General features: G+C 46.4%; 1 protein-coding gene across 1 annotated transcript in view; it reads left to right on the top strand.

The window, feature by feature from the left end:
• SNX29 (sorting nexin 29) overlaps positions 1 to 20534 on the top strand; it is a 1754850-nt gene extending 1734316 nt beyond the window's left edge. The window contains exon 21 of the mRNA XM_086941425.1: positions 18383 to 20534. Coding sequence (XP_086797551.1) covers positions 18383 to 18512 — 130 coding nt within the window. The 3' untranslated portion in view covers positions 18513 to 20534. The remainder of the gene's footprint in view (positions 1 to 18382) is intronic.
• The last annotated feature ends 1744 nt before the right edge of the window (positions 20535 to 22278 follow it).

Below are 22278 nucleotides of genomic sequence, written 5' to 3'. Positions count from 1 at the left end.
TCCTTCAGCCGAACCTGTCAACTCTACGCCTTCTTGCATGGAAATTGAGTGGTGCAAGTTGATTTCATTGGACCTTCCTCCCGAAGTATGTAATGTTATTTTGGCAGCAAGGCGTCCCTATACCGAGACCGTGTATGCCTGCCTGTTGCACAAATTGCAAAAATATAATACAGAAAGATCTATTAATCCTCTTTCTGTTTCTCTTTCTTTCAAGTCCTTCTCTTTATTTGAACCTTGCCCATCAGGGCTCAGCTCTGGGCACTTTCAAAGGGTACCTTTTGGGCCTGTTTGACTTTTTGAGGCTGCCTGACCAACCCTCTGTATTAAAATCCCTGATTGTAAATAGATTTATCAAGGGGCTTGTACATATGTTCTCTCCTGCCCCTTTCATCATGCCTCAGTGGGACCTTCATTTGGTTCAAACAAAAAAGGGGGGTTGCTGCACTGTTCCTGGAGAAAAATGAAGAAGTGGGGAGGGTTTTACCTGGCGTGACCAAGGGTGATTTAATGATACCCTGGGGCATCCATTATGTTGGATGTAATTGCCTCACACACCCCGAAGAGTGTCATGCTTCATCATCGGCGGTTGCTCCTCGTCGGGGAGGCGGTGCAATCCCCGACGGGCACACCTCAAACAGGGGCTCTTTGGCGGAGATCTTTTTTCCAACTGCCTTTTGGTGAAGTGGGGGTATGTGGGCAGGATGGTGTATTCCTGTGATCAGGTAGTTAAAATGTAACAAGGGGTACCGGAATGGACTTTATTCTGGGGGTCCCCTGGCTACAGTTAAAAGGTGAGGCTAGTTTCCTAGGTGTCAACTAATTATGTTGTGTGACCCTAGAAGAGACTAGAAGTGCATGTGGTCAACATGTTTCTCGCTAGTGGTATGTTAACCGCGATTCTTCAGGACCAAAGTGAAAACAACAACATGCTAGTATCATATGTGTTGTGTTTGTTACCTTAGTGGATCCTCCTATGCCTATACATAGAGAAAGGATAAGGAAACAGTAATTAAACAGATATGCAAGTCACAACATTGCCAGGGAGAAAATATATACATATACTTACATGCTGGTGGTACTGGGAGTGATTTCACACATCCACCGCATGCCAAGTGTATTGAGCGTGCAATGTACAAGGTGAAGAGCACACGCAATAACTGAGACTGTGACTAGGACTGTGATTTAGTGAGGGTGATGGCTTAAAAACATAAATGTAAAGATTTGTAGTTAAAAATGCAGCAGTCTTAATATGAATGCCTGCCTGTAGTGTGTCAGGAACTGGGCAGGTCTTTCGTGCAAACACCAATCAGCAACTTTTTAGGCGTAGCAACAAACTCCCACTGTGATCTGAACAAACCGTTTATAGAAACACATGTTAGGTTCCCCACTCACCTACTGGTCATATGCTAGAGGCCACATGAGTGATCGGCGGGGCAGAACTACAGAGCTGAGCCCTAAGAGTGTGGCTGCAGTAGGGGTAGAAAAAACGTGTTCCTATATTAATACAAGTGGGCTACACAAGACCAAGTAACTGGTATGGAACTAGTGGCTCTCCCTCTTTCAAGCGCTAAACGCACTCACCTTTAGTCTTCTGAGTCCGCGTGTTGTGACCTACCCATGCCCGCCGAGCTCGAGTAGATGTGTGAGCTCGGCGGCGAGGGTTATTTCAACAACACCGGAAGACCTGCGTGCCGCGTCTGGTCACCACCCCCTGTCCAAGGTCACGTGTGCAGAGCCGAGTGTGTGGCGGCCATCTTGTGATGGTGTAAAAACAGCGGAGTTACTACTGCCCTGGTTTTAACACCGTTTTTATCGCTTAACAGAGCCTCGGTTGCAGGGACCTTTGTACAGCTTAGGACACGGAATGGACCTAGATGGGTATGGCGGTAGGGGTTGTTGAGACGTTCCAATAACTGTGACACTCACGTCGATATAAACCGGGCTGGTGTTTTTTGACGGATGGCGGCCATGATGTGAGGAGCCCCCGAGATTGCTAGAGCATAGAGATGCAGATGACTGTATAAGTTCATGCTGCCCCAAGGCGGCCATGGTGCCGAGGACTATCCAAACTATACACAAATATGTAGGTGACTGAATCGGATCCATATATGTAGTTGGACCAAGGTGTCCATGTGGTGGGGGACCAATGGCAGTGGGTGTGTTAAGGTCAGCAGTAGCACTGGCGAGGGTGGGAGTGACCCAGAATTGGGTCGGAATGTGGTCTGTGTATATATCAGATCTCTTGTCTCGGGAATGTGGCTGGTAACTGTATCTCATGGGGGGATTTAAGAATTTAGGAATTTATAATGAATGCCAGGGAATGTCTTCGTTGAGCCCCTGTTTATCAGATGACAATCGATGCACCCATCTCTGTTCCTTGTTAAAGAGGACTTTTGTCGGGCAGTTGGGACTGGATTCCAAAACAACCCACTTCATAGAATTCTCATCATGGTTAAATTCCACATAATGTTTGCACATTTTGGTGTGGGTCTTTCTGCAGCGAAAATTGCTGCGATGTTCTATGATTCGAGTCTTGATGGGGCGGGTTGTCATCCCTATGTACTGTAAGCCACACGGGCATATTAGCAAGTATATACAGTGTGATGTATTGCAATTCGTGTGTTGCCTGAGTTCCCATTTGAAGGTCTCGGAGAGTTGTATGGTTTTGAGAGTCAGGGTGTATCTACAGACCCCACACATGCCACAAGGGTAGTGGCCCATCACGGGGGTAAGTGCCATAAGGTTGGTTGGGTTTCTTTCCTCACATGTTTTGGCCTGGTGCTGATCAAGATATCTTTTAGATTTTGTGACCTCTTGAAAGCAAACCTGGGTTCCTCTAGGGTCATGTCACCTGTGTTGAGTATGCCCCAATGATGTTTAATCGTGTTCCTGATTTTATTGGACAAAGGGGTAAATGTGGTTACACAGGTGATCGGTTGGTTTTCAACAGGGATTCTCTCCTGCCGTTCCAGAAGGGCTTCTCGATTATTGTTTATGGCCCGTTTCCTTGCCTTGAGAACATCACTCTTGGGGTAGCCCCTGTCAAGGAGGTTCCTTGAGAGAAGTGCGGATTCCTTCTTGTAATCAGACACAGCGCTACAATTACGCCTAATTCGTAAGAATTGGCCAAAGGGCAGGTTGGTACGTAGGGCCCTAGGGTGGTGACTCTTGTAGTGCAGGAGGCTGTTACGATCTGTAGGTTTACGGTACATGGTGGTGTTTATGGAACCTGCTTCCAATCTGATGGTTAGGTCAAGGAAAGCGATTTCATGGGGTGAGGATGCCATGGTGAAGTGTAGGTGAGGGTTTAGTGTGTTGACCCATACCAAAAAGCCTTCGTGTGAGGTCGGTGGACCGCTCCACAGGATCAGGATGTCATCTATGAAGCGTTTCCACATTCTGATGTTATTGAGAAAGGGATTAGACTCATGGTGTATATGAGTATCTTCAAATTTAGCCATATATAGACAGGCCACCGAGGGGGCGAAGGTACTGCCCATAGAAGTCCCCTGGGTCTGATGGTAGAACTTGCCTCTGTATTCAAAATAGTTTTCCGTCAGGGCTAGTGTGGCGCACTCCATGATGAAGGTCTGGGGAGTGTTGGAGCTCCAAGGTTCTTGACCCAGTCTTTCCTCAATTACCTCTAGAGTGGCCCTCTGGGGGATGTTCGTGTAGAGGGCTTCGACGTCTAGGGTAATTAGAAGGTCAATCTCTCCTGTGTCCTGGACTGTATCCAGTATTCTTAGAACATCCGTGGTGTCCTGAATGTAGGAGGGAATTCTTTTCACCAGGGGTTGCAGGAAATGGTCGCACAACTGTGACAGGGGCTCCAACACAGAGTCTATCCCAGAGACAATTGGTCTCCCTGGTACTGGCCTAGTGGCTTTATGGATTTAAGGCAGGATGTAAAAATATGGTACCCTAGGGTCCTTTTTCGTGAGGAATTCTGCCTCCTTTCTGCTGATCCATTGATCACATTCAGCACTGGTAACCAGGCTTGTGATCTTGGTCTGTAGTCGTGTGGTCGGGTCGTCAGTGATTGGAGTGTAATATCTCCGGTCACTGAGCTGTCTGGTCCATTCCAACTCATAATCCACAGTATTCATCAGAACTGTGGCTCCCCCTTTGTCTGCCTGTTTGATTGTGATTAAGGGGTCATTTGCCAGTGATTTTAGTACAGCCAACTCATTCTTAGAGATGTTTGAGTGTGGTGTCTGCCGGTCAAGCCTATTGATGTCTCTCAGTACTGCTTGTTCGAATGTCAACACTTCGTTAGGGACTATTCCATTATGAGGTGTAAAGGTAGAGGGATTGTGGAGTCCCGAATCTTCAGTGGGTTCACTAGGTTTCCCTTCAAAGAAGGCTTTCAACCTTATTTTTCTGAAAAAGGCTTTGAGTTCCCTGGTTTGTTGGAACTGATCGATCCTGGGTGTTGGGACGAAGCCCAAACCTTTTTGCAGGACTTCTTCCTCTCTTTGAGTCAGGTGGCGATCCAATAGATTGACCACCAAGCTCACTGTTGTCCTGACCGGCTCGTGCTCCTCGTGTCCATCCCTTGGGGGCGTGTGTCCTCCCATTGGACCCTTTTCTCTGCTGTGTTCCCTCTTTTTCGCCCTCGCCCTCTGCCCCAACCTCTGCCTAAAAAAGGAGGGTGTGAGGGGTTTTGGGGGGGATAGAATGGAGGGTATTGTGTTGCAAAAGGAGGTTGGAAGTGGGGAAATTGTGGGTATTGCCAGAACGGGGGACCCATAGGTTGCCCCTGATTTTGGTAATTGGGGAAGTTGTGCTGTCCCCGCCCCCTACCTCTTTTTGCTCTGGGGGGCATCTGTGCAGGGTTGTTGTCCCTGCTGCTGTCCGAGCCACTATTTGAGCCCCTCCTTGATGAAGTCGTGCTAGAATCTGAACTATAGCTAGTACCCGGGGGGACGTAGTCATCCCTTAAGTAGGGGTAGACTTTCTCTTTTGAGAATTTTTTGATGTCCTTTTGCAATTTGGCTACCTTCTGGTTCATAAGATACTCCTTATGTTCTGCCATTTCTTTGTTGATCTTGGCCAATTTTGTTTTGAAGCCTGGGTTTTGTACCACAGTCTTCAGGGCAGCCTCCGCTGCTTGTATTTTGACTAGAAGAGCATCTGCTAGTCGTTTAGCTGTATTAACTATAAGGATGAGAAGGTCGTGGGTACACTTCCACGAGACCTGTGACCATTCCACTTTAAATTGTCCGTCCTGGGGAGGAGCCTAGCTAGCAACCACGATGGCCGCCTGACTCCTCGGCTCCGCCGACCGTCTCGCTTTCCTCCCGTCTCCTGCCCTATCCTGTCAGAGATCCTGAATTTCATTGGTGATTCCGGAGTCGGGAGACAAACCCGGTTCCCAGGGTGTGCCTACCTTCGTGTTCCGTGCAGTGACGGTGCGCCCTCGCCCTTCCCTGATGCCTCGCGGCAGAGCCTAGGTCTTTGTCCTGCGTGTGTGAGCGGCCCCGAGAGCGGCAGCGGCGGCCATCTCGGGCTGGGCGGCGCCGACCGCTGAGGAACGACTGCTGCCTTCAATTCCTTGCCGCGGCAGCCCAACCTGCTGCGTTGCCCCTCAGGCTGCTTTCAAAGCTGAGAACGCCACAATGTATCGTCATCCCGGCCCTCAGACGGCAATCCTCGATACATTGTATCGTCTTCCGTGGTGAACGCCATCTTAGAGAGCTGCCACTCGCTACTGGCGAGAGACTGCCCCACGGTGCTGCTGGAGCCCGCTTATTGTTTACATCGCCTGCCATCGTGGGAGGTGCAGGAATGGACTGGACTGCCCCTGTGCCCCCTGTTTGGCTATGTTGCTGTGAGCGCCGGCGGGGTGCTCGGCTGATTGCAAGAGGCGATGGCGTCCGGCTTCAGGACATGGCATACGCCTGTGAGCGATGTGTGCAGTGGCAACTCAAAGATCGGCTCGCCCCCTGGGATGATGGCGTTCAATCTCGAACACCGACTTCTGATGATATACCCGACGTACAGGGAATTGCTGCACCCTTATTTCCTGAGGCGCCCCTGCGGATTATTGACGTCCTTGTAGCCCTGAGTGATCTACGTGCTGCCCAATGTGCTGCTGCTAGAGACCTGGAGGACCGGCTCGCCGCCATTTCATCCAGTTTGCAACCGACCGACCAAACTTGTCCGCGAGTGCTGGGCGCTGCGCCACATCCTATGCCCTATTACTGCGGATTGCCTATTCAGCTGTCCACAATTGCGCCACTGGCGCAGGATCCGGCCCCCGCCGTGTCAATACATGCGCTAGCCCGGAAGACGTCTGCTACTCATGGTCCCACGCGGCGGCGAGGGATTCTCCTACGAAAGCCTCGTCCGGCAACTTCACTGTGGTCCGCTGATGGAACTTGTTATCTGCCCCTGGAACTGATGCTACTGCTCGGATTGACTTTCTTTGGCGACCTAATGCTGCATGGTATTCCTTCTGATACGCTTCTTGCATGCTGGGCTCCGTGTTGGACATTCCATGGCGGTCATCATTCTACCCTGCCGTGGCCGTTTGGTCTGCCTGCCCCGTCCGGGATGGCTATCGTGCAGCTGGACTCTGTTGACACATTGGACCGTAAGGGGCTGGGTTGAGGCTGCTTCTTTCTCCTTTGCCTGCTGAAACTCTTATTGCTGGAACTGTAATACACGAGCCGGGAATCTGAGTGTTGGTTTTGTATTGGTCTTGGGGCTCGGGGATGGTCGATCGTGGTTGCGCATACTGATTGCTTTATGTATATTTGATATGTCCTCCTCCGCTTTCACCGGGAGGTATAGATCAGGTTCTTCTGTTCTTCCTCCCTAAATCTTTTCCCTTATGTGGGTACTCTCGGGGCGACAGGCACGTTCTTGGGGGGGGAGGGCCGTAGCCTCTTCGACGTGCAGGGTGGGGGGGTTGGGGCTTGATTTCTCTTCCTTTTTTGTTTCTATGGCCTTTTCTTCTTGTTCTCTCTCTTATTTCCTTCTCTTTCTCTTCTTCATATCTTGGGTCAGACGGGAGGTGGGGTTTTGGTTTTTTTATTTTTTCCGGGATGTTCTCTGCGCTTTGTGCCTATGTCTTTACCACATGTTCTGTTGACTGTATGACCAGGATATCGGTTTTAATGCATAGTCACTGAATGATTGCATATCCTGCTTTTCCTTCCCTCTTCTGCTACCAATTGAGGGCGCATATCCTATCACGCATTTTCCCATGTAATGACTGCCCCTCTCCATACGTCTTCGGATCCTTTTATTGCTTGTATGTAGTGATCCCTCCTATATCCTATCTTATCGTAGTCGAGCTAGGTTGCAATTCCTGATGTGATATATTGATTGGGCGGGCGCTAATTTGGGCGACATGTACCTTTGTGCTTAGCTATCCTTGTCGTAATGATCCACTTCAGTATTTTTTATAACGATGTTTCACTTGTGGTTATCCTCTTATGTAGTTCGCCCTAGGCATGGGCGGAAAATCCGTTCCGCTCGCGGATTTTGCGGATTTTCGGGAAATTCGCAATCCGCGAGATTCGCGAATCTCCCGCAAAATCCGCAAATCCGCGAGCAGCGGATTTTGCTCGCACTGCTCGCACTGTTCGCGTGAGTTCGCGCCCCGCGAATAAGTGCAAAATTGCAGAAATACGATCTTAGCAAAACTGAAAGTAACTACTTACCAGGTTCAAAAGTTCAGGCTCATCATTAGTAGCCATTTCCTGTAGTGCTTCCTGAGGGGCCCCTCCAGAGTTCAGTTGCCAGTTGAAACTATTATGTGACCCTGCTCTGAACCTCAGAATAGTTACACATATGCCACAAAGGTCCTGAATTACAGCTAAGGGAGACAAGCAGGAGCCAGGCTGGAAGTTAAAATCCATTAATCAGCCCCTAATTCATTATTGTCAGTTGGGGCAGGGCAGGTGTTGTAACTAATTTTGCAACAATGAAAGCACTTAGCAAGTGCAAAAGATCACTAATCAGGGCGCACTAAGGAAGCAGGTGCCAGCTAAAAAAATATTCTGTGACACATTAATCAGCCCCAAATTAATTCAGGTCACTTGAGGCAGGGAAGGTGTGCTTTGCTTTGCCGAAAATAATGTACACTGGACAACCAGAGGGTGTGGTGATGAAACAGAGGGTGGCATGGGTGGGCCAGAGGGTGGCATGAGTAGTCAGAGAGTGGCAGTGGTGACAGAGAGTGGCAGTGATGAAGAAGAGTGTCCCAAACAGGCTGGACACGTAGAAACAACAAGTTCGCAAAACTTGCGACCCGACAGGTAAGTTCGCAAATTGCGAAATTGTAAAAACCCTCGCGAACTGGCAGAAACACGGGCGAACACAAAAAAAAAAAATCCGCAAATTCGCGGGAATCCGCGGATTTTGCGGATTGCGAATCCGCAAATCCGCAAAATTCGCGAACGCGAGATCCGCAAAATTCGCTCATGTCTAGTTCGCCCACTCTGCTACCCTGTCTGACTTTAGGACGATTCGTCAAAATTATAAAACGAAACCTTCTTTATCCTTTTCCGGGGTTTCCTTGCCAGTCTATTGTAGTGCTGCTAATTTTTTGCCAACTGTTGCAAGCAAGGTACTTTGGAAGGTTGTATATTGTCATAGCGGCCGGCCAGCAGTGGTTGTAGGCAGACGCTGTGTACTATGTTTGAGATAAATAAAGGTTTTCAAAAAAAAAAAAGAAAATGTCCGTCCTCCCAGAATATTCTTGGGAAGTTTTTGACTATCAATCCATTGGGTGCAATTTTAGCTTTGAAATATTGTGCCATCATTGTTCCATGGATTGTTACCCTAATCCATTCCCGTTTGAGGTCTGACAGGGATTGCCACTCGGTGGTGTTGCTGCTCGTTCCTGGTTCGATATCGATGCCAAAGAGAGAAGGTGTCCTCATTATGGCTGCTGCATCCTCCTCACCAAAACTCAGTCCCTGCCCCTCCATAGTGGTGAGGTCTAATAGGACTGGTCCCGGTGTGGTGGGGTCCTTCACAGAAGGTAGGGAATAAAGGAAAGGGGTGAAGTAAGGGTAGTTCACATTAGAAGCACACCCTGGAGAGAGTGAGAGAAGGTCCCACGCCGGATTCGGCTATGGACCGGGTGTGAGCCACCACTGAAGTGTGGGCTCAAGTCTTTGGGGGATTTGAACAGACTAACCCACCATATGAGAGCTCCCACGGTTGCACCGTGCACGAGTAGGTTTCAAAAGGGGGGAGGCGAGAGGACACTATTAACCACTCAAGATGGTGGAAGGTCCAGTTGCCCCTTTTTTGTTTGAATCTCCAGTACTCAGTACGGACACTAAGCTGCAACTGGACCTTCCACCATCTTGAGTGGTTAATAGTGTCCTCTCGCCTCCCCCCTTTTGAAACCCACCTTCATTTGGTTCTCACCTTTCTGAGGTGTGATCGTTCAAACCTCTGCACAACTGCCCCCTTTGGCTGCTTACCACCGAAACAGCCTTTTTAGTGACAATAACTTCTGCCAGGAGGGTGAGCAAATTGAAGGCTCTGTCATCCAAGCTTCCTTACCTGACCATCTTCCCTGAGAAATTGGTGTTTCGCACTAGGGCCTCTTTCTAACCGAAAGTGGTAGCCTCGTTCCTCATGGGGCAATTAGTCACCTTGCCCACTTTCTACACTCCTCCACACCCCTCTAAAGACGAGGAGCAACTCCACAGTCTGGAATCCAAAACAGCATTATCGTTCTACCTTGACCTCACTAAAGAGTTCCTGGTGGAAGCCAACTCTTCGTGGGGTAAGCTGGATCAAAGAAAGTTTGTGCGGTGCAGAAGAGAACTATCTCATGATTGGTTATCTTCCGCATCAAAATTACCTACACTCTGGCCAAAATCAGCCTCCTGAAGGCTTAAGGGCTCGTAACACCTGAGCTAAGGCTGCAACCACAGCGTTGCAATGAGGTGCTCCATTCCTCAACATTTGTCAGGCAGCAACGTGGACATACCTGCACATGCTTACCAGACACTACTGCCTGGACAGTCAAGTCTGATGGGAAGGCCTTTGTGGCTGCTCTATCCTGAAAGACATCCTGGTCTAAACGTGTCTGCAGTCCTTCCTTCAGGAGTGGAATTGCTTGGGTATCTATTCAAAGGTTAGGAACATGCAGCTGGATGTCTCTATCAGATGGCAAGTTACTTACCTTTGGCAATACCTTACCTGGTAGAGACATGATCTAGTTGTAGATTCCTTACAGACCCACCCATCCTCCCTGGACTGGAGTTAAGGGTCAGGGCTTAACCCCCTTTCAGGGCCCTAGTTGTTCAGAAACACACCAATGTCGGTGCACTTCTTGGCTCCATACTTCTGGCGTGGAAAGTCGTGAAAAGTGACTGATGTTAGTGTGCCAAGTTGGTGCCTATATAGGTGACGCGGGCATCACAACGGCGGAGACGATGCCAACGATGTCACGCGAAGCCTCCTACTGGCACGCAAGGGTATTGCTCGAAGAAAAATCTTCGGGATCCAGTCTGACACCTGCAAAAATCAAAGGCAAGGAATCTGCAGCTAGATCATGTCTCTGCCAGATAAGGTGTTACCGAAAGTATGTAACTTGTCCACAGTAAAGAACAGCTTTCTTTACTGTGGAATTTGCCAGTTATTACTTTTGATTGTGTGGCATACTATAGTTCTGATTAATTGTTACAATTGAAGAAAGATTACACAGAATATAATTGAGACTATCTCCAGAAAATCCTTTTTCAAGTGCATGAGAGGTTGCTGAAAATAAGAACTACACATATTTCATCCATAAAATAAAACTTTTTTCTTGGCAGAACAAATCAACAAAAAAACATATCCTGTCTAAAGAGTGCTTGTACTTATCGTTGCTAGCAAGAAATAACACTTAAAATGTGACGATCAAAGACATTCAACAACTGAAAACTGCTACTTATTTAAGTGATGTACTCCCTAGAAAGACGTGCATCTTTTTTCCAATCTGTCTCAATGAAAGGGAAAACAGACGTTGTCTATAACACTTTTGACCGCAAGTACACAGTACAGACGACCCCGAATGTTATATCATTCTTCGCTGTAGTGGTTATGTGCAAACCTTTGACACCACCTTTTCTCTGTTTTGTGTGCCGTGTGGGTGTCAGCAAGAATAGGTCCTTTTTAATAGTTTCTTGATCAATCACTCGTGATTCTCTTTTACTGAAAGGAGACGAGAGCTGGCGTATTCATACACTTATTAGTGAGGAATGAGTAGGAAGAAAAGGGCGCGTGTGAGGATGAGAGGCATGTGCTGATGACTTCAGACCTGATTTATAGCAAGTGCAAAGGCCAGGCTAGACTCTGTGGCAGAAGAGCCATCTGTCCTCCTCTATCACTCTGTGTTTTGCTTGTAATTGTACAGTTTCGCGTATTGGACAGGCTTCCTCCAAGCATGGGCAGTGTCTAGCTCCTTTGCCTATTGTTTCAGTACCTCCTTGGACATGAACGCCAATCCACCAAAATGCCAGGGGTAGCTGAGGAGACATCACGTGCCATTTAACCTTTACTTTCGCTCACACATACACACACATTCACACACTCACTCCCACATAAACTCTCACCCACAAGTACAGGCACTACATACATGTAACAGTATTTTTTATTTACCTCAGCTGACAGGTAGGGTCATATTCCACCTAATTGTTATTACTTCTTTATTACACTAACAGTGAATAATAAAGTATTATTCACTAGTAATGTAATAAAAAATTGACAGAAAACAAAGAAAGTGGAGCCCCAACAGACGTTCATTAGGACAAGCTGGCCTTTTGATCCTGGCATTGATTTTGCCACCTTTGAGGCCGGGGTAGCAAAGGCCGTGCCAGGGATCACAGAGGGCAAGCAAGAGGTTGCAGTTGCGACCCCTAAGTGACGTCTATGCCCTTGGATTTAAAGTTAAGGGGATTTGTTGTGGCTGTACCCTGGCACAGTCATATGGCAGGATGTGTGTGTTAGAATGAAGATGGCGGCCATGTAAGAGCTTGGTCACGGAGCTCTGCTGCACCGACCGGGTGATCCACAATATTAGAGGCATGGAGGCGACCCCACGACAGCGGGTCCACTAAGGCCATTCCCACGGGGATGGGAGGCTTGCTTTGATTGCCCTGCGGCCTGCTCGGGAACCTTTTTTTTTGGCACGGAAGGAGTAGTCTGACGGATGCGATTTACAAGATGCCAGCTGTGGAGGCGGTCCCAACTGATGCTGTCGGCTTCCCTGCTGAGCACGGGTGCAGTCGTAGCCTGAATGACGTAGCCCGGGGGAGGCAACGGCGGTGCAAACACATGGGGACAATTAGTCCCTGGAGGTGAGATGTTGTAGCAGGGAGCCGGAGACTCCCGCTCTGATCAGTGAGAATAGAGGAGGTGAGGCATGGCAGGTCTGAGTGGCAAGGTCTGGCTGCACGTAAATCCGGTAAGACGCGGTGGCCTGCAGCCCTAACTGGAGATCCCGGGCTGGAGGGGCAGACATCTGTGGCAGTGGCGCTGCCCACGCCTGGCCTGGCAATTACAGTAAGAACGTGACCCCCTGATTAGTAGTAAGTAGGGCCTTCAGACCTAGAACCGGTGCTCTCTAGGACACTAGCGGAGGGCAGTCAGTAGAAGTTTGCTTCCGCAGTGGCCCCGGGGGCACTCCTGCTACCCTGCTTACTGGTGTGTGGGGGCCCCGCGCTGAGTACTGCTGGGGGGGCAGGATGAAATTCGGCCCACTGTTGGGGTCTGTTAGGCCGGAGCAGTGGGACCGTCCAGTGGGTCTGCTTGGATGCTGCCGTGCGATCCTGGATGGTGGGCCCTTGAACTTAAGAAAGCCTTCATGGCCCATCTTCTTGTGTGCTATTGCATTGTCTGGCCTGCTGTTTATCTACCTGCTGCAAAGAATGGGCCCAGCACTGCTTATTGGGATGAAGGGAGGGGGGTGCAATTCAACGTAGGTTGTTCTTTCCTGTGCTTTGCCTATGGAAAATGTGCACTCTATGCGAGGATCGCATATGCATTCTCTGTGCGTATTCCCAGGAGTCTGCCTCTGCTCCCCTCGTCTCCTGCCCGGTCCAGTAACACTGGCTGGCTTTTGGCCTCTCTTGTAGCTTCAACTCTAGCTGGAGCTGCCTTCTTGGTTGTCGTGGTGCGCCACCCTGTGGTGGGCGCTTCAGCTGCGAGCCTCACCTTGCTCCCTCTCACCCGCTCTGGCAGCACAACTAACGTCCTAATTCTCTCCTACGGCCCCAGACCTAATTGGGGCCGTTATTGTGGCTGCTTATGTGTCATAACTTATCTGACGTGGTTGCTCATGTACCATAACTTATGGTCTGTGACCCTGGATCCAATGTGGCTGAGGTCCTAGGCTCCCTTTGCAAGTCTTCCCTGCTCCCCCTTTGGTCTGGCAGTCACCTAAGAGTTTGATCTCTCACACAGCCCTAGCGGTTATTGGGGCAGCCTGCTAACCTGCTCACGTGCTTCACCTTGTGATTGTTGAACTTGGGTCAGGCTTGGGGGAGGTCCTGGTTTCCCTACACAAGCCCCACTTGCTCCCTCCGGACCATTCTGGCAGCACCCTTTGTCCCTTGGTCTCGCCTGCAGATCCTGATCTAAAAGGGACTGCCATCATATCTGCCTTTGTGTCCGAACTTTTAGTGGCCAACTTGGGTCGGATCAGGCGAAAGTCCTGGGCCTCGTTTTGAGCATCCTTTGCGCTTCTGAGATTTTCCCATTGCTCCTGCCCACTTCTCCCTTGAATTGCATCATCCTCTAACGCCACTTGTTCTGGACTGGCATTATCATCAAACACACCTTGTTCTTTCCATCGACCTCCGCTCCGACTGGGGCCGCTTTCTAAACATACAGAACCTCACCAGCGGCCAGAGCACTACTTGTAGCAGGGGACCTACTACATAGACGTATCTTGTTTATTTATTTATGCTCGCATCTTTGTATCCTATTTATCTTATATTTGGCCTGTGATTCACCCCTGATGTTATGGCTCTGATCTTAAAGGGGCTGACATCCTATCTGACTTTGTATCCGAACTTGCACGGTCGAACCTGTGTCAGATGAGGCATAGGTCCTGGGCCCCCTCTTCATACTCTGCAGAGGATCAGCTGAAGCATTGTGCCCTAGCTATTGCATCCCTTGACCTAGAGGCTTAGCTACATCATCTTGCCCTTATCTGCAATGGGTTCTACTTCTCGCCCTTCCCCTCCGATCTCCTTTTTTACTTAATTCTTCCCGAATAATGGGCCAACTCCTCCTTCTGCTTCTACTCGCCTTCACTTCATTTGTGGCATTCTCTTCTTCCCCCACATCTCCCTCTTTTCACCCTCTTCATCTTACAAATATGTTGTCCAAACGAGTGAAAACTGGAGCCAACTGTTTCAAGATCATTCCCCCCAATATGTCAAAAGCATCAGCAAAAAGGTTCAAACACAACACCCTTGAACAATTTCATCCCATAGTGGTTGTTATAGGAGGCTCAAAACTGACCTCATGTTCTTCACCCGCAACAGCTCTTTCTGGGACACCATTTTCAATAACTCCCTTAACGTTACTTCCTCCTTCTTCCTCCGACATGGGCTCCAACTAAAAATCTCCCCCTCGGCTTGTTTCGATCGCTCACTCACTATCATACTTTACAACAACGGCAAAATCCTGATCCAAGCCAAAGACACTTATCCCTCTCTTTTGACCACCTCTTCCCATCCCAGCTCTTCATACCTGGCATTTCGATCCCTCCAGACTCCTCATATAACTCCACCCTCAATTCTCTCTCAACTCCCATTATCAACCGGAACACTATTTTACAATCCTCTTCTACCTCCTCCCTCAATTCTCCCTCACCTCACCTTACCCTCCAGGACTCCAGTTTGCAGTCTTCCTTTGGGGCACAGCCTTCGCCCCTGGCAGTCCTGTTCCCCTCCTTCACAACCGCTTCCCCTCCCCCAACCCCACCTTCCCCATCTGGGATGCTTCCCGCAACACTCCTTCCCAGCAAATGGCCTGCTCCCTCATCTACATGATGACCCACTACTATCCTCTCCCCCTGTCCTCTTACTACAGACCTAACCTTTCTCTTCCTCAGCCAAAAGTCAATATTCCTATTTTACTCAATTTATGTCCAGATTATTCTCTCTACTCCTAAGCTGCACCAACAATTACCTCCAATCAACATCTCTTGACAAGTCTCCCGCCATTCCATATTCCTGCATCCACCCCCTCTCCATGCTCTCCCTCTCCCTAGAAAATAAACTAGGACTTCTCATCTCTTCTATCTCCCAGCTTGAAACTACCATCTGCCACCTAAGTACCAACATTTCCACTCTCCCCAACTTCCTACTTCCCTGTGTGAGCACTCACTTCCCCAAACTCCCGAGGGGTACCCTTCTCCCACGCCCCAAAAAAGTTTCACACAATCTGTCAACAACTGACATTTCCAACCTATTGGCGAACTACAATTCTTCCAATTCCAACCCCCAGACCTTCTCCTCTCTAGCTAACGCTAATAACTGCACTATTCCAACCATCTTGTTCTCCCGTACCAAACATCAACCATCTTCAATCCAGTCACCCATTCTCAGGAACATTATCACTATCACCCCTAAAAGCCCCGACTCCCCCTCACCAAAACACTCATCTCTGAGGTTTGTTGTCTGCTTCACAACTGTAGATCCGCAAACAAACACAAGCTGGAAATCTCAGACATCATTAATCTCTACAGCCTGGATATATTTTCCTCACTGAGACCTGGCTCAATGACACTTCTCAATCTTCTTTCGATCTTCTGCTCCCCACTGAATTTTCCATTCTCAGGAATGATAGAGAAGATAAAGTCGGGGGAGGTGTAGCAGTTATCTTCAGGAACTTCCATCATTTCAAAGCTTTTCCTATAAGCTCTTTCTGCTCCTTCGAATGTCTTTCTTAGGAACCTCAAATACAGCAAAACTCCCCTGTCAGGGTTCATACCATATATCACCTGCCTGGTGATAGCTCCGCATTCACAGAGGAATTCACTGACTTTGTGAGCGACCAATACTCGAAAAGGGTCAAACAGATTTTTATTGGAGACTTAAATCTTCACTGGGGCAATCTGGAAGATTCAGCGGCCAACAGGCTTGCCACTTTTCTCTTAGGAAAGGATTTTGTTCAACATAGCACAAAACTGTCTCGCTCTAAGGGCTCCACTCTTGACCTTGTTATCTCCAAAGCAGATATGCTAACTGCTGTTGATCCTATACCAGTAGACTGGTCTGATCACTTCCTCAACCCCTTCTCTCTGCACCTATCTCATTCTATTACTCATGGCCAATCTAAAAGAACTACTGCCTTTTTCCGCAACACCAAAAACATCGACCTTGACTTTTTTTGCAACATGGCTATGAGCTCTACTCCAATCTTAGACCCCTACTCTAATGTTAACGACCTGACCACACAATGTCTCACCAGTCTATCAGCTGCAATTGATAATATTGTTCCACTGCAAAGTAAAAAGAAAAGACCCACTCCATCTGCTCCATGGTTCAATAAATCCCTGTACGAAGAAAGAACAAACTTGAGGAACCTTGAGTAACTATGGAGACATTCTCCTTCCACCACCAGTCTATCCAATCTCCGCATTGCAAGATCTCTTTACCACAAACACATCTTCCACGAAAAAGCGATGCACTTCAGAACTCTCCTCAATTCTGCAAAAAACAGACCTAGAATTTTATTCAACCTTATCAAAAGCACCAATATCTCCTCTCCCTCTCCCACCATATTTGATGACTCCCCCCCCCCCTCCCAAGATGATAGCAGAATTTGCAGTTTTCTTTGATGAAAAAGTAAAAACACTTGTGGACCAGGTTACCCATTCTACCCCCCCCCCCCCTGAGCACCGCAACTCCTTAGTTCTGTGGCAGAACTTTGACATCATCACCGAAACGGATCTCATCCACTCATAACATTTCGATTCTCAACACCACTCTAAACTGCAACCACCACTGGCTGTCAACTCATCAACTTATTCTGAATCCTTCCAAATCAGAATTCCTTCTCCTCATGACCTCACTATCTCCTCCTCCTATCTAATCTTGGATGAACAATCTGAACATTCTCAACAACAAACCTATCATTGTTGACAGTTCCAAATCTCTAGGCGTCATCCTAGACAAAAGGCTCAATTTACAGTCCCATATCAATACCATCGCCAAGAATGCATGCTACTAACTGTGCCTTCTCTGGTGGGTTCAATGTGTCCTTCCTGAGCAAGACCTAAAAACCTTGGTCCAATCTTTGGTACTTTCCAGATTGGACTACTGCAACTCTCTCCTTGCTGGCCTTCCCAAATCCCATCTTTCCCCTCTAAAATCCACCCTCCACTCAGCAGCTTGGATTGTATATGGGGCTAAAAGAAATGATCACATTACACCCTTACTGTTGTCTCTTCGCTGGCTTCCTATTGAAGCAAGGTCAATTTACAAGACTGCATGTATCACCCACAAAGTCTTGCACACCTCCACCTCACGCTATCTGGCTCATAAACTAAACATCTCTGGCTGCTCTTGACCTTCATGCAATCCTGAAAACTTACTGCTAAAACCACCTACCTTCAAAAGGGAAAGATTTATGGCTCAATCCTTCTCTGGTAATGCGACCAGAATATGGAACTCACTTCCTCCATCCCTCCAAACCACCACCTCTTTCCGGACTTTCAAAACTGATCTCAAAACTCTCCTCCTCCAAAGGCACTTTCTGAAATAATTCAACCCATTTCTTGACCCTTACGGTCAACTAGTACTCACATGAGGTCAACTTTGCAAATATGTATTTTTCCCCTGCTTTTAACCGAACACTGACAGCTTTTAATTTTTTACTATATAAATATGCAAATATATAGAGTTGGAACTGCATCTATGTAACTTGCTAGAGTGCTCAGTCTTTCTTGTGTACCTTTGTAACTGTATATATGTTATTTATTAGAGTTTTTAGTGTATCTTGTGTACCTTATGTATCTTACCTCGTTCTTTTGTAAAGCGCTCTGACACCTTTGGGTAAAGTCACGCTAAATAAAACTGCATTAAAAAAGATCAAAATACTCCCCATGGCCCTAGACAGTGCAGGGAGTGCGCATGCGAGGTCTTGACCGTCTCCCCAACCCCTTCTAAAGTTTGGGAAGAACTTGAGGCTACTAGGGGGCTGTAAATTAACTTATATACCATAAATAAAGTAACTTTTTCAAATCTGGTTTTGATTGTTTACCCTGTATCTGCCTTCTGACTTGCGATAACAAATAGCCCTCCAAACTTAAAATAATTGACATGTTTGTAGTTTGACAATACCCAACCTATTTTCATCTCCAAAGGTAACTTTCATATAGAATTAACTAGATTTCCCCCCTTTTTTTCAGTGACGTCAAATCAACTGGAGAGCAAGTCAACAAAGGGAGTCGACAACGAGGGGCGCCACGCTTCCCAAAATTATCCCGCAGTCATCAGCGAGAGCCACGTAGTGTGGAACCTCAAAGCGGCGACCTCTGAACACTTGCTGGTCCATCAATGAAGCATCACTTACCAAACCTGCCCAGCAAGTGCAACCTAATGTTCCCTGGGGCAGTGATGCTTGCACGCAGCCTAGCTCCCAAGAGAATCTCTACCATGCCAGTGTTCAACTTCTCCATTAGCTTGGTCACATCCAAGAAGCACTTATTTTTCTCAAAGGCATTAGAACTCTCTTTAGAATGATATATTTACACTAGGAACGAACTCCGCACATACCAGGTTTCATCTGCACTACTAATGTAAGCTTCATGACTCAATAATTTTTCGGGGGAGTGCTCACCATATCGCAGCCAGGATCAAAACTGTTAAAACTGTTTTTTTTGCATCTTTTTCAGTGTCTTATGTGAATGCCGATTAGGTGTCTCGCCCCTGAAACCTCTTACGTCAAGTAATTTATATTTTATTTTTTAAAAATCATCTTTGTCACTTTACAATATATGCACCCTTTATAAAATATACACCTTTTAGATACCAAATGACTCTTGCTGTTAACTCTGTGTCCTTTTTTTATAACATTTTCATATTAAGTATGAAGAAAGTAAATAGCCTTAATGTTGAAAGCAAAGAAAGTCTTTTATACTCTTTATATCTGTGAAGTGATCTTGATATCAAACGTGCATGAATAAGTAGTCTTATGTGTTACCAGATCAATGCAGCATTTTTAATAGGAACCATATAGTAGTAGGAGACCACTTCAGAGCTTCTCACCTCTTATTGCTCTGACCACATCCTTTGTTGACTACATTTCTTAGACAGTAGGACAGATTTAAACGAGCAAATGTAGCATTTGCAAAAAGGACTCTAGACTTTATTTAGAGATAGACAGCTGGGATACTCCGTCAAAAAGTGATAGATATCCTGTCCACCGTATTACAAGTGCCATAGGATATTATGCGGTTGTAATAAAGCGGAAGAGACATCCGCTGTGTTTGTGATGGTTCATCCTGTCTGCTAAACTCTAAATAAGCAAACTTTATATTAAATTCTAAAAATAAGTTACAAGAAAGTGCCTAAATTTAACCTTTCAACAGAGAAATCTTGGAAATCGTTTTCTTGTAGATCAGAATTCTACCACATAGCAGAAGAAATCCTGGAAATTATTTTCTTGTAGATCTGAACACTACCACATATTCGAGGAAATCTTGGAAATAGTTTTCTCGTTGATCAGAATTCTACCACATATACCTCTGTACTATGCCATGTTTCTCTTTCTCCTTCAAAGCGTATAACAGTGTCTTACACGTCAAATAAGAACATATGTTGTTGTCACTCAGCATGTACACCAATTGGGACTAGTTCTCTACTGAATAGATATATTGTAAGTCATATAGCAATTAAAAATTCAGACGCAACATAAACGTCACCCATTACTACAAAGTAGAACCATCTGAGAGCTTTTTAACGAATATCAGGCTCTCTAAACGTTGAGGCTTCTCGACTTTCACTGGGATCAGTAGCATCTTGGTCAGTGTTTCAGGATACAAGCATCTAATGATCATAAATATGCAATTGGCGCCGTTATATGGAGCAGGCGCAAACTCAATCACAAGAAGTACCATGTGCCAGTAATGAAAGAGACTTCTTCATTGCTGCCACTGAGATCTGCCTTTTCAGTATATGTTGATTATCAGTATTAGGTCACTAAGACAAGCTTCTCATATGGGCATCTTATTAGTAGACAAATGCTGGTCTAATTTGTGAAATACATCTATGTTAAATTAAGTTATTTCTTTTCTTTTCCCTTGTTTTTAACTACAATAGCATTAATTACTGCTAAATAAACTTGATCAGTTCAGTAACATTTAACAAGGAAAAAGGACGGAAGTCAATATTTATTAACTGACAATTTGAGGTATTTCGCCGATGAAAGGGAATAACTGCAATGTTTGCAATGGAAAATAAAAAAATGGTCTCCTAGAGATGTAGGTATTGTATATGGAATGATTGTAGTCCATGGTGTATGTGCCTAATATCGAATAAAATCTCCAAATCTAATACTTAGTAATGTACTTGATGCAATGTCTCTTTTGTCGAATATTTCTTTCTTTTTATGTGCACGCTATGAAATTATGACATCCTTAGACAAAAAGCACACCATCCACATTTCTGTTTTCGCGATTTGTCCTTTTCCTGCTATAGGTGTCAAGGGAACACAACCCTAGTTAAGCCGACCAGTGATAAAAATAGAACAGAAGAACTATTTCCTGCACTGTCAAGATAAGAAAATATCTTTTAAGTTGTTCCAGTTATCCACAGCAAATGTGCGGCATCCCTTGGCCTCAAAATCGAGTGTGTCTGATCATAACTCGTGAAATGTTGCAGGTGCATGAGGGTTTAAATTACACATATTTATTGGTAGATGGGATTAGTATACCTGATTTTTCATCAGTTGAAAATAATGATAAGAAGGGTAGCTTTCCTGCTGAACAGATTTTTCTGCTAATTTTAGCTGTGAAACTATTTCTTTCCACACACAATTTTAAATAGTGAAACAGTCTGTTTGATCCTATTTTTTTGTTTTAGTAGTCGTATATTACAAGGGATTTGACAGTGCTTTGCCACAGGCCCATGCGAGTATATATATACCCCAAGGGCCACATTGTTTCCTACTCATGGGTTGTTAAACTTGTACATATTTAAATATACTATTTTGTTTATAACAGATGTTGAAGATATCATATGCCAAAAGGAACACCAGTGGAAGGGAGATGTTTAGTGCCCACATGGAGCGCAGGAACTTACTTGGGAATTTTAAGTAGCAAAGACCCCTGAAACGTGAGTGGATAGCACCATCTTTGACTGCTGCAAGGCAATTGTGCCCCATATCAGACTAGGTTTGGGAGAACTGGAGCAACCCTTTAGACTTTGCGAGGGGGATTCGGATATTACCTTAGATTGGGCAAGAAAGAACAGGTGTGGTACCTTAGACAACACAAGAGGAAGTTGCAGCATTATGCTAGAGTTGGCAAAGAGGACACAGATTACCTTCTTAGACCGGGCAAGGTGGAGCTGGAACATTACCTTAGATTGAGCACAAAGAACGCTGCATGCCCCCATGTACTAGGCAAGGGAACTGGCGCATTCCTTTAGATTGAGCTACAAGTATCACCTAAGATTGGGCAAGAAGGAACACAGGTGTCGCCTTAGACACGCCAAGAGGGAGCTGGAACCTCACCTTAGATTGGGCACGAAGGATACTGAACTACATCACCTTAGACTAGGAATTAAGGAACTGGTGTATTTCCTTAGAATGTGCATGAAAGAACTGGAGTACCGCCTTATAGTAGGCAGTAGGGACCTGATCATCACCCTAAATTTGAGAAAGAAGGAACTAATGTAGCTCTTTAGACTAGACAACAAGCAACTGATGCAGTACCTTAGATTGAGCATGAGAGAACCTGAGTATTGCCTTAGATTGGGCAAGAAAAATCGGAAGCATCATCTTAGGTTGGGCAAGAAGGGACTGGAGCACCACCTTAGATTTGGAAGAAAGAACTGATGCATACCTTACAGGAAGCATGACGGAACAGAAGCATCACCTTAGACACGGTGTGATGAAACTGGAGCATCTGCTTAGATTGGGCATGAAGAAACTGCAGTAAAACATAAAAGAGGCAAATGTGAACTTGGAGCATCGTTTACATTGGGTAATTAGGAACTTGAGAGAAGTAGGGAGTGTCATCAAATGCTGACTCTTTTGATGTTATAGTCTGTGTATGAATTTGACATTTGTCAAATATGGGTA

The sequence above is a fragment of the Lissotriton vulgaris genome, chromosome 10, assembly GCF_964263255.1.
Source record: "Lissotriton vulgaris chromosome 10, aLisVul1.2, whole genome shotgun sequence".
In the NCBI taxonomy this organism is placed as follows: Eukaryota; Metazoa; Chordata; class Amphibia; order Caudata; family Salamandridae; genus Lissotriton; species Lissotriton vulgaris.
The sequence above is the reverse complement of the archived record's forward strand: the minus strand, read 5'-3'. Positions and strand labels throughout refer to the sequence as shown.